The 12,717-nt window shown below is 37.5% G+C and overlaps 1 protein-coding gene across 6 annotated transcripts in view; it reads right to left on the bottom strand.

Annotated features, from left to right (window-relative positions):
• MYO6 (myosin VI) overlaps nt 1–12,717 on the bottom strand; it is a 170,317-nt gene that overhangs the window by 98,866 nt on the left and 58,734 nt on the right. For all 6 annotated transcript variants that reach the window (XM_049895893.1, XM_049895913.1, XM_049895921.1 and 3 more), the window contains exon 3: nt 3,904–4,046. In XM_049895893.1, coding sequence (XP_049751850.1) covers nt 3,904–4,020 — 117 coding nt within the window. In that variant the 5' untranslated portion in view covers nt 4,021–4,046. The remainder of the gene's footprint in view (nt 1–3,903; nt 4,047–12,717) is intronic.

Raw genomic sequence — 12,717 nt, 5'->3', positions numbered from 1 at the left:
AGAAGATGGGGGAGAAGAAGGAGCTTCTAGAATAAGAAGGTTACGAGCAAGGCTAAAAGGACAGAATGAATCCTGAAAGATGGTTTCTCTCCCAATTCCCCAAATTACAACCAGTCCCCATCTTTCCCTCCCCTCACTTCCTAGGCAAGGAGAAAGAAAAAATTTATTTCATTATGGTAACTGTTTTCTCTCGAGGACAGAAGGTTTTTTTCTCCCATCAAAAGATCATGTAACATGCAGAAGGAATGTGGTTCACATTAAAACAAAAGCACATCCAGCATTGAACACCTACCACATGTCAAACACAGTGCATTAAGTACCAATGACAGAACAGACAGAGAATATAGCACCTGTACTTGAGAAGGTTACAGTCTGGTAGAAAAGGGAAGACAAATGTAAACAAATAACTCCAGTAATGTATTATAAAAGAGCTAAGGATTTATCTCATTCTTTGAAGGAGTAATCAACCGTCATTTCTAATGTGTAGGGGTGAGGAACTGGGTATCCGTACAAGAATTTCATAAAGAAGGTGATTGTCCATTGAGGTCAGATTACCCCCGAAAACTTTCACTCTGAGGAAATCGTTACACCTTGAGCTGAAACTGTCGTCTGAAGTCATCCCTGAACCAAATAAACCAAGTTTGGCCTAACTGCTTAGGGGGGCAGTGAGTTTGTATTAATGATGTTGAAATAGTTTAGAAAAAGCTGTCAGGAAAGATGGTACGATTTAAGAATGTAACCATTTTCAATAAATTGAACATGTAGAAAATATTGAAGTGGTGTATGTCTGTTGTACATATTTTCACCAAAAAAAAAGAATTAATAAATTTAAGAAAAGAAGAAAAAGGTGACCCTCAAACCAAAGATGAATAAGTATTTGCTAAGCAAGGCTCTACGGAAAGTGGCATTCCAGACAAAAGGAATACTGTGAGAAACAACACAGAGCCCAGGCACCACCTGATTTCTGGTTACAACTTGATAAACACTGCGGAAGGGAAGATGAAAGAGAAGGAGAAACAGACTGACAAAAACAAACATTTGGCAAGAGGATGGGGAAGAGCACGGGTTGACAAAAGTAGACAGGGAACAGAAACGTGGATGCTTATACGTCATATGCTCAGGGCTTTAGCCTGAAGGCCAGTCTGCTTCAAATACGGAATGTGAAATCAATTTAGAGGGCCACAAACAGCATTTTTAATGGAATAAAAGAGATTAGGAAATATCAGAATGCACAGCATGTGGTAAGGATGTCTCATTTGATCAATTCTGTTTCCTATACTTGTTGTGATGTAAAATCTATTCTTTACTGTGTTATAACCAAAAACCTTTAGAAGCCACTGCTGCCACCAATGATGTGCTCCCCACTAGAGATGACCACTTCCTCCTCTATGCTTCTACTGTGCCACCTAACGGGTGCACCTGACTCCTCCATAACTTCATGCATTTAATTATTTATTACTATTCACAGGTCGGTGATTTCTATACCATGAAATAGCTAGTCACAAGACTGCTTCTATTATGATCTTTTTAACCATCTGCTTATGACACTTTACAACTTATCAAGACTCCAACCAGAATCTAGGGGAAAAAATTATGATTAAAAGCAATCTCTGAGAGTATCTGCTAACCTTCAATCAAAAAAAAAATTTTTTTAACTTAAAACTTGAGTTCACAATTTAAATTTTAAGTGTTACATTGACTCTATATGTATACTGAATAAGTATAATAAGGTACAACTGAAAACACATCAAAATATTTAAAGTACATGAGATTAATGTTGGTAGAATAATCTGGAAAAGGGTAGCGAGAACAGTTACACACCTTGAAGAATGTACCTGAATTGTACAGGTAGAATTTGTTAAATGATAAAAAACAAATTTAATTTAAAAAAATATTTAAAGTATGAAAAAAACATATGCCCATAAATCACGCTTCTCCTTATGCTTGAACTGAATTACTCTGTTACCTGGAGATTTATCAGTACATAATAAACTCAAAACCAAACCCATTACTGTCATGTCAATTCCAACTCATATCGACCCTATACTGCAGAGTAGAACTGCCCCGTAGGGTTTCCAAGTATTCAAACTGCTGACCTTTTGGTTACCAGTTACCCAAAACTCATTGCTGTCGAGTCGATTCCGACTCACAACAATCCTATAGGACGGAACAGAACTGCTCCATAGGTTTTCCATGGCTGTGACCTTAATAGAAGCAGACTGCCACATCTTTCTCCTGAGGAGCAGCTGGTGGGTCCGAAGCACCAGCTTTTCAGTAAGCAGCCAAGCACTTAACCACTGCACCACCAGGGCTCCTTCCTAATAGCATAAACCTAGGAAATAGAATTTCCATTTCAATTTTGGCCTTGTGATCTACTTTGCTTATAAAATATATTTTTTAAAAATTTAAAAAGACTTCAAATATATAAAAATACTTGAACTTATTTTTTAGTTCTTTTATTTTTTAACATGTACTGCATTGTAAGAACAAATAAGTACTTGTTAATGAGAGGAAAACTAGAAACACTTTGTCCTTTCTTTCCTGAGGGTATCTTTAACTGGCCATCTCTAACATGGCACATCATATATTATGCATTTAGGTTCCTGGGTTATTTACAGTAACAGAATAGTTTTCTCTGTGAAAAGACCTCATGAGAAATCACCTTGTTTTTCTAAAGTTCCCAGAAGGATGGCAGTCACATGGCATTACTTAAACATGTATCACTAAAATTACAAATTATTCATGTACCTTTTCAGAGTCTAAACAGAAATGACATTCACGAATTAAATTGAATCAGAACTGTTTAACAGGAATATTAATTAAACTGAAAATTGTAAGACTCTCCACAAAAAAACAGACCCTACGTCCCCATGAAGACTGAAAGAGAAGGCATCCATTTTGTAATACCGTCTAGTCTACACCTCAGCATAAAAGGAAACAGATACCATATGTAAAGAATTAAAGTATACTTTATGTTCTAAGAAAACCCTGGTGGCATAGTGGTTAAGTGCTACGGCTGCTAACCAAAAGGTCAGCAGTTTGAATCTGCCAGGCGCTCCTTGGAAACTCTATGGGCCAGTTCTACTCTGTCCTATAGTGTCGCTATGAGTCCGTTCGACTCAACAGCACTGGGTTTGGTTTGGCTGGTTTATGTTCTAAAAAAGATCATTAAAAATAATAACAGATTGCTATGTCTAAAACTTAAGTATCTTCACTTAATAGAAATATATGTACTCAAATCCCATGCCAATAATTTGAAGTAATTAAGCAGCCTTTTCTTTTTTTTTTTTTAAGGAAAGGGATTATCTAAAAGGCAAAAAACAAAATTTGGTAACATGAACCCATTTACTTTAAAGATTCTTACTTCATAATATATGGAGTACCCTACAGATTTACTAATAACTTCAGTGATATGGTATAAGAAATTAAAAGGAGCCCTGGTAGCGTGATGGTTAAGTGCTCGGCTGCTAACTGAAAGGTCGGTGATTTGGGCCCACCAGTGGTTCCTCAGGAAAAAAGACCTGGCAATCTGCTCCTGTAACAATTACAGCCTAGGAAACCCTATGGGGCAGTTCTGCTCTGTCCTATAGGGTTGTTATGAGTCAGAATCCACTCAACGGCACATAACAACAACGTAACTCTTCTCTCGTATTTCATCATGCAGGTTTTTTTTTTTTTAAGAATGTGATTATGAAAAGCTGGCTGAATTTCTGTCAAATTTCATCAGGACACCATTCTTTCCCTAAGGTACGTACCTCTGCTTTCACCAAAGAAGTCAGTAAAAAACTAAGATTCACTTACCAGAAATTTGCTTCCCCCTATACTGTATTAGCTATATCTACTGCATTAAGGGAGACACCTGTAAAAGGAAATCAAATTTTGAAATCTTTCTGGGAAACTCACCTTGCCTTTTTGGTTCAAGGGTTCAATTGTCAAGCTGTCGGTGCCAATATCCACAATATTGCCCATCTGGAACCCATCGGTTGGGTGTGGCGCCCAAACGGGCTTTCCATCCTCCATTTTTGAAGAGGGCTATCCACTATCACCTGTATCAAAAGGAACAAAGTAGCATGCATAACTTTGGAAATATAAATTAACACCTTTTTTTAAAAGAGCCAAATGCAAATTGCCACATGATCACTGCAACTCATTTCTAGAAATACGCATCTACCCTGCCACAGATAGTACCCTCCACTCCCCTCTTCCTGGCCTTGCCCACTTTATCTACATTCTCAGCCCTCAGGTAACACAAGCTCTACTACTGCCTCACTTCAGTTGTGACTGAAGCAGAGTACTATACCATGACAGATGATAACATTGAAAAAAAAAGTTCTGTTTATTCCCTATTGTCCTGACGTAATTTATAATACCACCACCCTTTTACTATCTAAAATAGTTCACTCTATAAACAGTAATCCCAGAAACAGATGGTAATGTGTGGCATTCCTGAAAAGCTGAAAAATAAGTCATTGTAGCCTTGAAGAGTTAAAGAGATAGAGTTGGCACATTACTTCCTCTGAGAAACCTTCCCTACCCATCTAAGGCTGTAGGGGTTAGCCTCACTCATCTGTTCCCTATACTCATCTTCACAGAACCTCTCGGCCCATTGTTTTTGTTGTTATTCTTTTACTTTTTATTGAGGTACAATTTATACACAGTGAAATGTACAAATCCTAAGGATAGAAGCTGATGAGCTTTGAGAAAAGCATACACCCATTCTGAACAAATGCTCTAAGTCAACATATTAACATTTCTTTTTTTTTTTTTTATCACCCCAGAAAGTTTCCTCATGCCTCCTTCTGGTCAATCTCCACCCCTCACAGGCATTCGCTATTCTGGTTTCTATTGACTACAGACAGTTTTCACCTGTCCTTAAACTTCATAAAAATGAGACCATACAATACGTATTCGTTTGTGTCTGGCTTCCTAGATTCAAAAAAATGTTTCTGAGATTCAATCATGTTGTTGTGTGGTATTCTACTGAACGACCATACCACAATAACTCATCTTTTGTCTTACTGATGGACACTTGGATTATGTCCAGCTTTTGCCTATTATGAATTCCAATCTGATTTTTCCATTGTTCCTATAAAGCTTTGTTCATGCTTGGCATTCTCAGATTTAACATTTACAATACTGGCTACTGAAAGTAGACTAAAGGGTCCATGACATGCAGAACATTTTATTTTCATGAACTTAGATGCTATGAGACAAATATGCAATAGTGAATCAACTAGTGAGTGATCCCAGATGGTCTAGTTTTACATCTCAACAGAAACTTATTTTTCACTACTTAACTAGACCTAAGAAAGTATTGATACATGGGCCATAATTCTTCTCATGTGTGGATTTTTCATCAAATCTGAGATTCCCATGCAGATGCTATTAGGTCTAATCTCTCATGAAAGTCAAACATGTTTGACACATAGTTCAGTCAAAAAGCAGTTAGTTAACTGCCTGCATGTTTGCAATGTGCTTGTTGTTTGTCTTCCACTCAATGGCTACAGGGAGGAATATGCTTGCCCTATCCAGTAAATTCTATTAGGTTTACAAGTAATTTCTGAGTTAACAACTCAGATTATGATTCTCCACAGGAGTTAGTCAACAACACTGCTTCACACTTACATTAGCACACACAAATATATGTCTTTTCCCCAGTCATATCCAGTCCCATGGCTTTAAATGCCACCTGTATATGAAGGATGCCCAAATTTATTTCTCCAGCCCAGATCCCCTCTGAGACCCAGACATTTACTTCTAATTGCCTACTGGACACCTCCTTGTGGATATATCTCATAGATTAAAAATATTATTATTCTGTCCAAGACAGTGTCATCCCTCCCTCCCTCAGTCAGTCCTTCCCCGTATCAGTAAAGGCACCAACATCATACAGTTGAAATCAAATCTGGAGTCATCTTCAATTCCTCCAGCTCCTTCCAAATCCTGTCAGTTTTACCTTCAATAGGCATTTCAAATCCACAGAGTTCTCTGCATCTCCTCTGCCACCCTAGTCCAAGCCATCATTACCTTTTACCAGAACTTCTGCAAATAAGTTGTCTGTTTGCTTCTACTCTTAACACTCACCACAGATGGCCAGTAATTCTATTGAAAAGTAAATCTGATCATGTCAGTGCTGTTACATCAGGGCATGAACAAGTCCCCTCTGTGTCTGTAAGGTCTAAACACAGCAGGCACTCCAATATTCACTAGGTAAATGAATGAACTGTTCACACAGTTTAGGAAGAGTAAAATAAAATGAAACACTGGGAAGAGTCTAAAAGTCTTAAAACTTAGGTCTGAAACTGGACTCCATCACTTTCTTACTAGTTCTTTGAGCTTATGCAAGTTACTTAGCCTCTCTGATCTTTATCTGTATCCTTACCCATACTGCAGGATAATATCACTTACCTTACAGAATTGCTGCAAGGATTAAGTGACATAAAATTGAGATCACCAGTCTATTGGCACCCAATGAATGCTAGTCACACCTCTCCTCTTTCCTCCCCCGCCCCCCCCCCCATATGCCTTGCAGAAGCCTCCAATAAATTTCTTGACAATGGTCTTGTGGTAGTTCTAAATACAAAGGGAAATGACATAGTAACTATCAGGAGTCATTTGGGAATAATTAAGTACCTAAATGTGAGAAATTACAGCAAAACAAACCCTCAAAACTCAAAAAAGAATGACAAATTCTCTTAACTATTCAAATTGCTTTCCCATTTGGAAAAGTTTGCTGCAGTCTCTCAGTTAAGATATAGGGGCTTTTTTTAGAGATGAATCCCAAGTCAGGAATTGGGAAACATGAGAAGAAATCCAAATTACAGCACAGAATCCTCAAAATTCAGAAGAACTGCAGTACTAGGAACTTCTAGAACCAGAGTGAAAAGAAAGGGTCTAAAATAAAGAGGACTGAGTCAAAGTTATTTGAGAAAGATTTCCTTACACCACCCCACACACACTCCATGTTGCTAGGCGAATGTCTTACCCCTACCCCAAGAGAAAGCTAGATGTTTATTCTCTGCAGAAGGCAGAGGTACTCTAAAATGAGACACATCTGGCACAATAACCCTTTGGCGATTTGTTGTAAATCTGGTGTCCCAATCACTTTTTATTCCTCTGGAGTTCTTTCGCAAGAGGGTAGCACAATTTTAAAGCAGTTAGCCTCAAGGTGGGACCCTTTGAAATGCGTGAAACTCAGGAACTCTGAATTGGACCCTCATTTTTGTATAGATTGAGCATTGTCTTAAGGGATGCCTCCTGGATGTGGGAATTTTCTAAACTTTTAATAGGTTTGCCTTTATTTCTGTGAGGTAAGCCTCCTCACTATGTTTCCCACTTACTGTGTTCTCTTGAGAATGTAGCTATTTCCAGCCTTTATTCAGTCAATAGTGGCTATTTTCTCCTTAATATCATCCTTTATATTCAGGTATGACTGACTGTCTGCTTTTCTAGCTTCTAAACAGTAAATATTGCCTTTGCAATAAGAAATAATGCATTATAGTGGTACTTTTCAAGACACCTGAATTCCTGTAAGTTATTCTTACATTCAATCTTAGGCCCCAACTGCTGTTCCCACATGTAGCAGGTGGAATGCACCACTGTGAGCAGTTTGACAGTATTCCAGGGCAGCTGTTTCTGCTTCTTAGCTGTTAGTACTATTTCTATTATAATGAAGACTACACGCCAAACCAAAAAACCAAACCCAATGCCGTCGAGTTGATTCCGACTCATAGCAACCCTATAGTTATAATTTTCCTGAGATTCAAATTACTGTACTTTTATTTATTTAGCCTGTCAGTACTGCTTCTGCAGTAATGAAAAATGTATTGTAGTGGTAATTTTCCTGAGATAAAAAATTCCTTGACTTTATTTGGGCTGTAATACTGCTTTCGCAGTTATGAAAAATGCATTGTAGTGGTAATTTTCATGAGACACAAAATCCCTTGGCTTTATGCGTTATACCACATTTTGAAAAGTTTCATGAAAAATACTAAAAAGGCTAAGAAGGAGACTAGAATAAAATGTATGTACAATCATTGCCGGGGGCTTCATGTTTTACCTCATATTTTGCATATTTTCAAGAAAAAAAATTATAAAAACGATTTTTCACTGACTCATATCAGTAGGATTTACTACATCCAGGGTCCACTGGGACATATGTGATCTCAGACAATGAGTATCACAATCTCTAACTCATAACAAAAATTCTGAATTGGTCCTTTAATCAGCATGCTTCCTGTCCTGGATAAAACTATGTCCCCCCAAAATATGTGTCAACTTGGTTAGGCCATGATTTCCAGTATTGTGTGGCTGTCCTTCATTTTGTGATTTTCCTATGTGTTATGAATCATAATCTCTGCCTGTGGTTAAAGAGGATTAGGGTGGAATATAACACCATTGCTCAGGTCACAGTCCTGATCAATGTAAAGGGAGTTTCCCTGGGGTGTGGCCTACACCACCTTTTATCTTACAAGAAATAAAAGGAAAGGGAAGCAAGCAGAGAGTTGGGGATCTCATACCACCAAGAAAGCAGTGCCAAGAGCAGAGCAAGTACTCTGAACTCGGGGGTTCCTGCATGGAGAAGTTTCTATTCCAGGGGAAGACTGATCACAAGGACCTTCCTCCAGAGCCAACAGAGAGAGAGAAAGCCTTCCCCTGGAGCTGATGCCCTGGATTTAGACTTCTAGCCTACTAGACTGTGACAAAATAAATTTCTTTGTTAAAGCCATCCACTTGTGGTATTACTGTTATAGCAGCACTAGGTAACTACGACATCTTCCATTAGTGAAAACACATGGTATCAACAAAACATTCAAAAGAGAAAATAACTGGATCACCAAAAGGTTAAAGGTATGCATAGAAAAACTGCTGCATGCAAACAATACCACTACCCTCCCCCCCACCCCCCGCCCCGGGCTTCCACATTACTAGCAACCAGACCTTTAGCTTCCAGGAAGGAGACTAGAAGTCTTCTCTCAAGGGAATATGATCAGCCCAATAAGGAAGATCTAAGATACTAACAAGGGCTTATCCCCACAAACTGAATACCCAGATCACCTTACAGTAAAGCACAAAGTCAACAACTTCTACCCACATGCTCTGAGCAGCGCTCAGGCTTATAGTTCCCCATTCTAAATCATGAGCACGATTACCATATGCCCTAAGAAAGTCTCTAACATGCAGGACAGAGAAGAAAAATAAAAAGTAGAAAACAAGAACTTGGAGAAAGCAGAGACCATGGAGCAGATAGAATATTCAAAAATCTATCCTTACACCATCAGAGAAATAACAAATTCTCTCTCTGAGAAAAGTACAATATGCTACAAAAAGAGCATTGGAAATTAAAACATAAAACCAAAAAATGAAAGATTCACTAGAAGGTTTAGAAGATAAAGCTGAGGCAATCTTTCAGAAAGCAAAGAAAAAAAGCTAGAAAGGTGTAAAATGTTTTTTAAAATGAGAAAATGGGAGAAAAAATTGGAAAATGAGACTAGTAAAGAGGTTCAACATCAAAATACTATGAGAAACTCCCTCAACTCACGCACCCACCCCCAAAAAAGGCAGAATAAAACTTAAAGTAGCTAAAGAAAATTCACCAGAACTGAAAGGCATGATTTTCTAGACTGCAGCCAAAAGGTCCATTAAGTCCTCAACAGTGTAGTTTAAAAAAAAGACCAACACACCAAGAAACCATTGTGAAATTTCAGAACACCAGAAATAAAGATGCTATATATTTCCAGAGAAATGAGTGAAAAAAATAATGGAAAAAAAGAAAAGGTAATATCCAAAGGATTATCTATCACAATGGCTTCAGCAACACTGAAAGCAACAAGTCAATAAAGTAATGCCTCTAACATTCTGATGGAAAATGATTTTTAACCTCAAACTCCACACCTAAGCAATCTCCAGTCAAGACTCAAACAGTATGACTCAAGAGAAAACAGCCATGTTGAGCACTATCATCAAAGACAGTCACTGCCCTTGGACCAAGAGAATCTGGCTCAGATTCTTTTTTTTTTTTTTTTCCTATTTTATTATTTATTGTACTTTAGATGAAGGTTTACAGAACAAACTAGCTTCTCATTAAACAATTAGTACACATATTGTTATGTGACACTGGTTACCAACCACACAATATGTCAACTCTCTCCCCTTCTCGACCTTGGGTTCCCTATTACCAGCTTTCCTGTCCCCTCCTGCCTTCTAGTCCTTGCCCCTGGGCTGGCGTGCCCCTTTAGCCTCGTTTCGTTTTATGGGACTGTCTAATCTTTGGCTGGCTCAGATTCTTATGTGAACTTGTCTTGTTCCGACCACGTGCTGATGTCATACCTATGCCTGGAGAGGTGGTTAACATTCACATCCTCTACTTAATTAATATTATTTTACATAGTGCAAGGTTTTCAGTAGAATATACTTCCTTTTAATTATTTTTGTAATACTAAGTATTTATCATGTAAATTAAGTTTCATAAGTGATGTCTGATTTATACATTCCACCAGAGAAAAATGAACTTCTTGCAGACAGGTTAGAATGTCCCCAGAAAATCACTGAGAAATGCAAGCAATCAACATTCATTCTTACTGAACATGTTTGCATGAGAAGTGTCCTTGAAAAGGTACCATAAAGGGAATTAAAAAAAAAAAAAAAAAGGTGGTGGGGTAGTCTCAATTCCCAGAACTATTGTCCCAGAAGTTTTAAACACATTAAAGATTGCCTATACATACACGGGAGCCCTGGTGTAGTGGTTAAGAACTCAGCTGCGAACTGAAAACTCAGCAGTTCGAATCCACCAGCTGCTCCTTGGTAACTCTACTGGGGAAGTTCTGCTCTGTCTTACAGGGTCACTATGAGTCAGAATCGACTCAATGGTAATGGATTTTTTTTTTTTTAATTTATATACGCAATGCAGGAATACAAAGAAAACAGTAATAATTGGAATTATTTAAGAAAATTAAAAATTCTTGAAATTTTTAATGTAAAGCAGCACTGAAATTATTCTAGGAAGAGAGGGACTGCTCTAGAAAAGCTCATCATCAATTGAAAATTATCTCATTTTTAGTACTTACTTGACAATTGATACTTTTAAGTAAGCACTATCTATAGAAGGCAATCGGTAGCCTCTCAGAGGTACTATCTTTTCACTTATTCTTTGAAAGGTGAGAAGCTTATCAACCAGAGGCTCCCTGGAGAGTAAACATAATGGGGGTGAGAATGAGAAATGTACACACATCCGATTTCTTTCTCTGCAACACCAGTGAGGATACAATAACAACCATGTACACGGGCAGAACTCGTACCACAAAATCAGCTGTCACCTGCCATGTCACCATTATCTTCAAAGACTACCCTGTAAAAATTATAGTTGTAAGATATAACAACACCTTATATTTTATTAGCTATATAGCAACACCTCATATTTTATTAGCTAGGGTATTAGAAATTGAGTATCAGTTAAACATAATTTGGGGTTGGGTTGCCAGAGGTAGAAAAAACATCAAAAAGGTAGAAACATTAAACACTGCAAGCAAAATTCTTCCAAGACTTCCTTCCACATTCGTTCATTGTTACCTACAACATGTCATATGTGGATACAGGGTGAGAAAAAAGACATAGTATCTGGCTTCATGGACCTTTCTAACTAATAGGAAAACAATCACTTGGATTTTTTAAGTAAACAAAATTGGCAAAATCTCTGCCCTCAGAGATCTTAAATTCTAGTGGAGGGAATCAGAGGGAGGAGAGTAGATGTATCAAATGTACCCTTTAAAAAGACTACTCTTTCATCTGGCCAGGTCCTGGCCTTACTGATCCAAACAGTATTATACGTACCTTTGGCTAACAAGGTTTAAATGGGCAACTCCTGTCATCTTTATCAGTGTATCCTGAGGGCTATTAGCTTCCCTGGTGTCCAGATAACATGAGAAAACCAGGCACCAAGTAACAGCTGGCTGTGGGTGGTGCACTTGTGTGTGCACTCAGCCTTTATTGAGTCTTATATTTTCCTAAGAACTTATTTGTACACTAAAACGTCAAAAACATTTCAGCAGGGTTCCCTTCAGTCATAAATCACCTTTGAAACAGCACTCCTAGAAAACATTTCCAAATTATCTTCCTCAATTTAGATATAGATACCATTTTATTGAAGTAACATTGAATTGTGTATCAATTAAACATTAGTATTAAAATTTACTGTGAGTATCTTGGTTTTAACAGCAATAAACATTCTTTTAAAAAGAGACGAAAATGCCCACCAAGTCTAAAACAAAGACAAATAAGAAAACAACTCAAGATTAACAACACAAAAAAAACCTCAACTTTTTAAGAAAATTCTTATATGCATTCATTTGTTTTTTTCAATAAATATTTACTGAATACCTACAAAGTGCCAGACCCCGTTTTAAGCTTAGATATTGATGAGAAAATAGAGCTCTCAGGTTTTCCAGGCTAAGACGTGAAAAAAAGAGAAATATCTAGGTTAGCTATCATGCCCCTTCCAACTGTAAAAGTTCTAGCTGGCCACAGTCAAGGCCCTAACAGTTGACCATCTTCACAAAGTAACTTCTAAAAATATAACTCAGAAAATCCAATATATCAATTGACATTTAAAGCTAAGACCATTATCACTTGATGCTTAGAAACAGCCTCAGGACCAACACCAAGGTTAACTTCAACTTAACTGGTATAAAAAAAAAAAAATTTTTTTTTTTAACTGGTATA

The sequence above is a fragment of the Elephas maximus genome, chromosome 1 (genome assembly GCF_024166365.1).
Source record: "Elephas maximus indicus isolate mEleMax1 chromosome 1, mEleMax1 primary haplotype, whole genome shotgun sequence".
Classification (NCBI taxonomy): domain Eukaryota; kingdom Metazoa; phylum Chordata; class Mammalia; order Proboscidea; family Elephantidae; genus Elephas; species Elephas maximus.
Note: the sequence above shows the minus strand (reverse complement) of the source record. Positions and strands in the feature narration are given on the sequence as shown.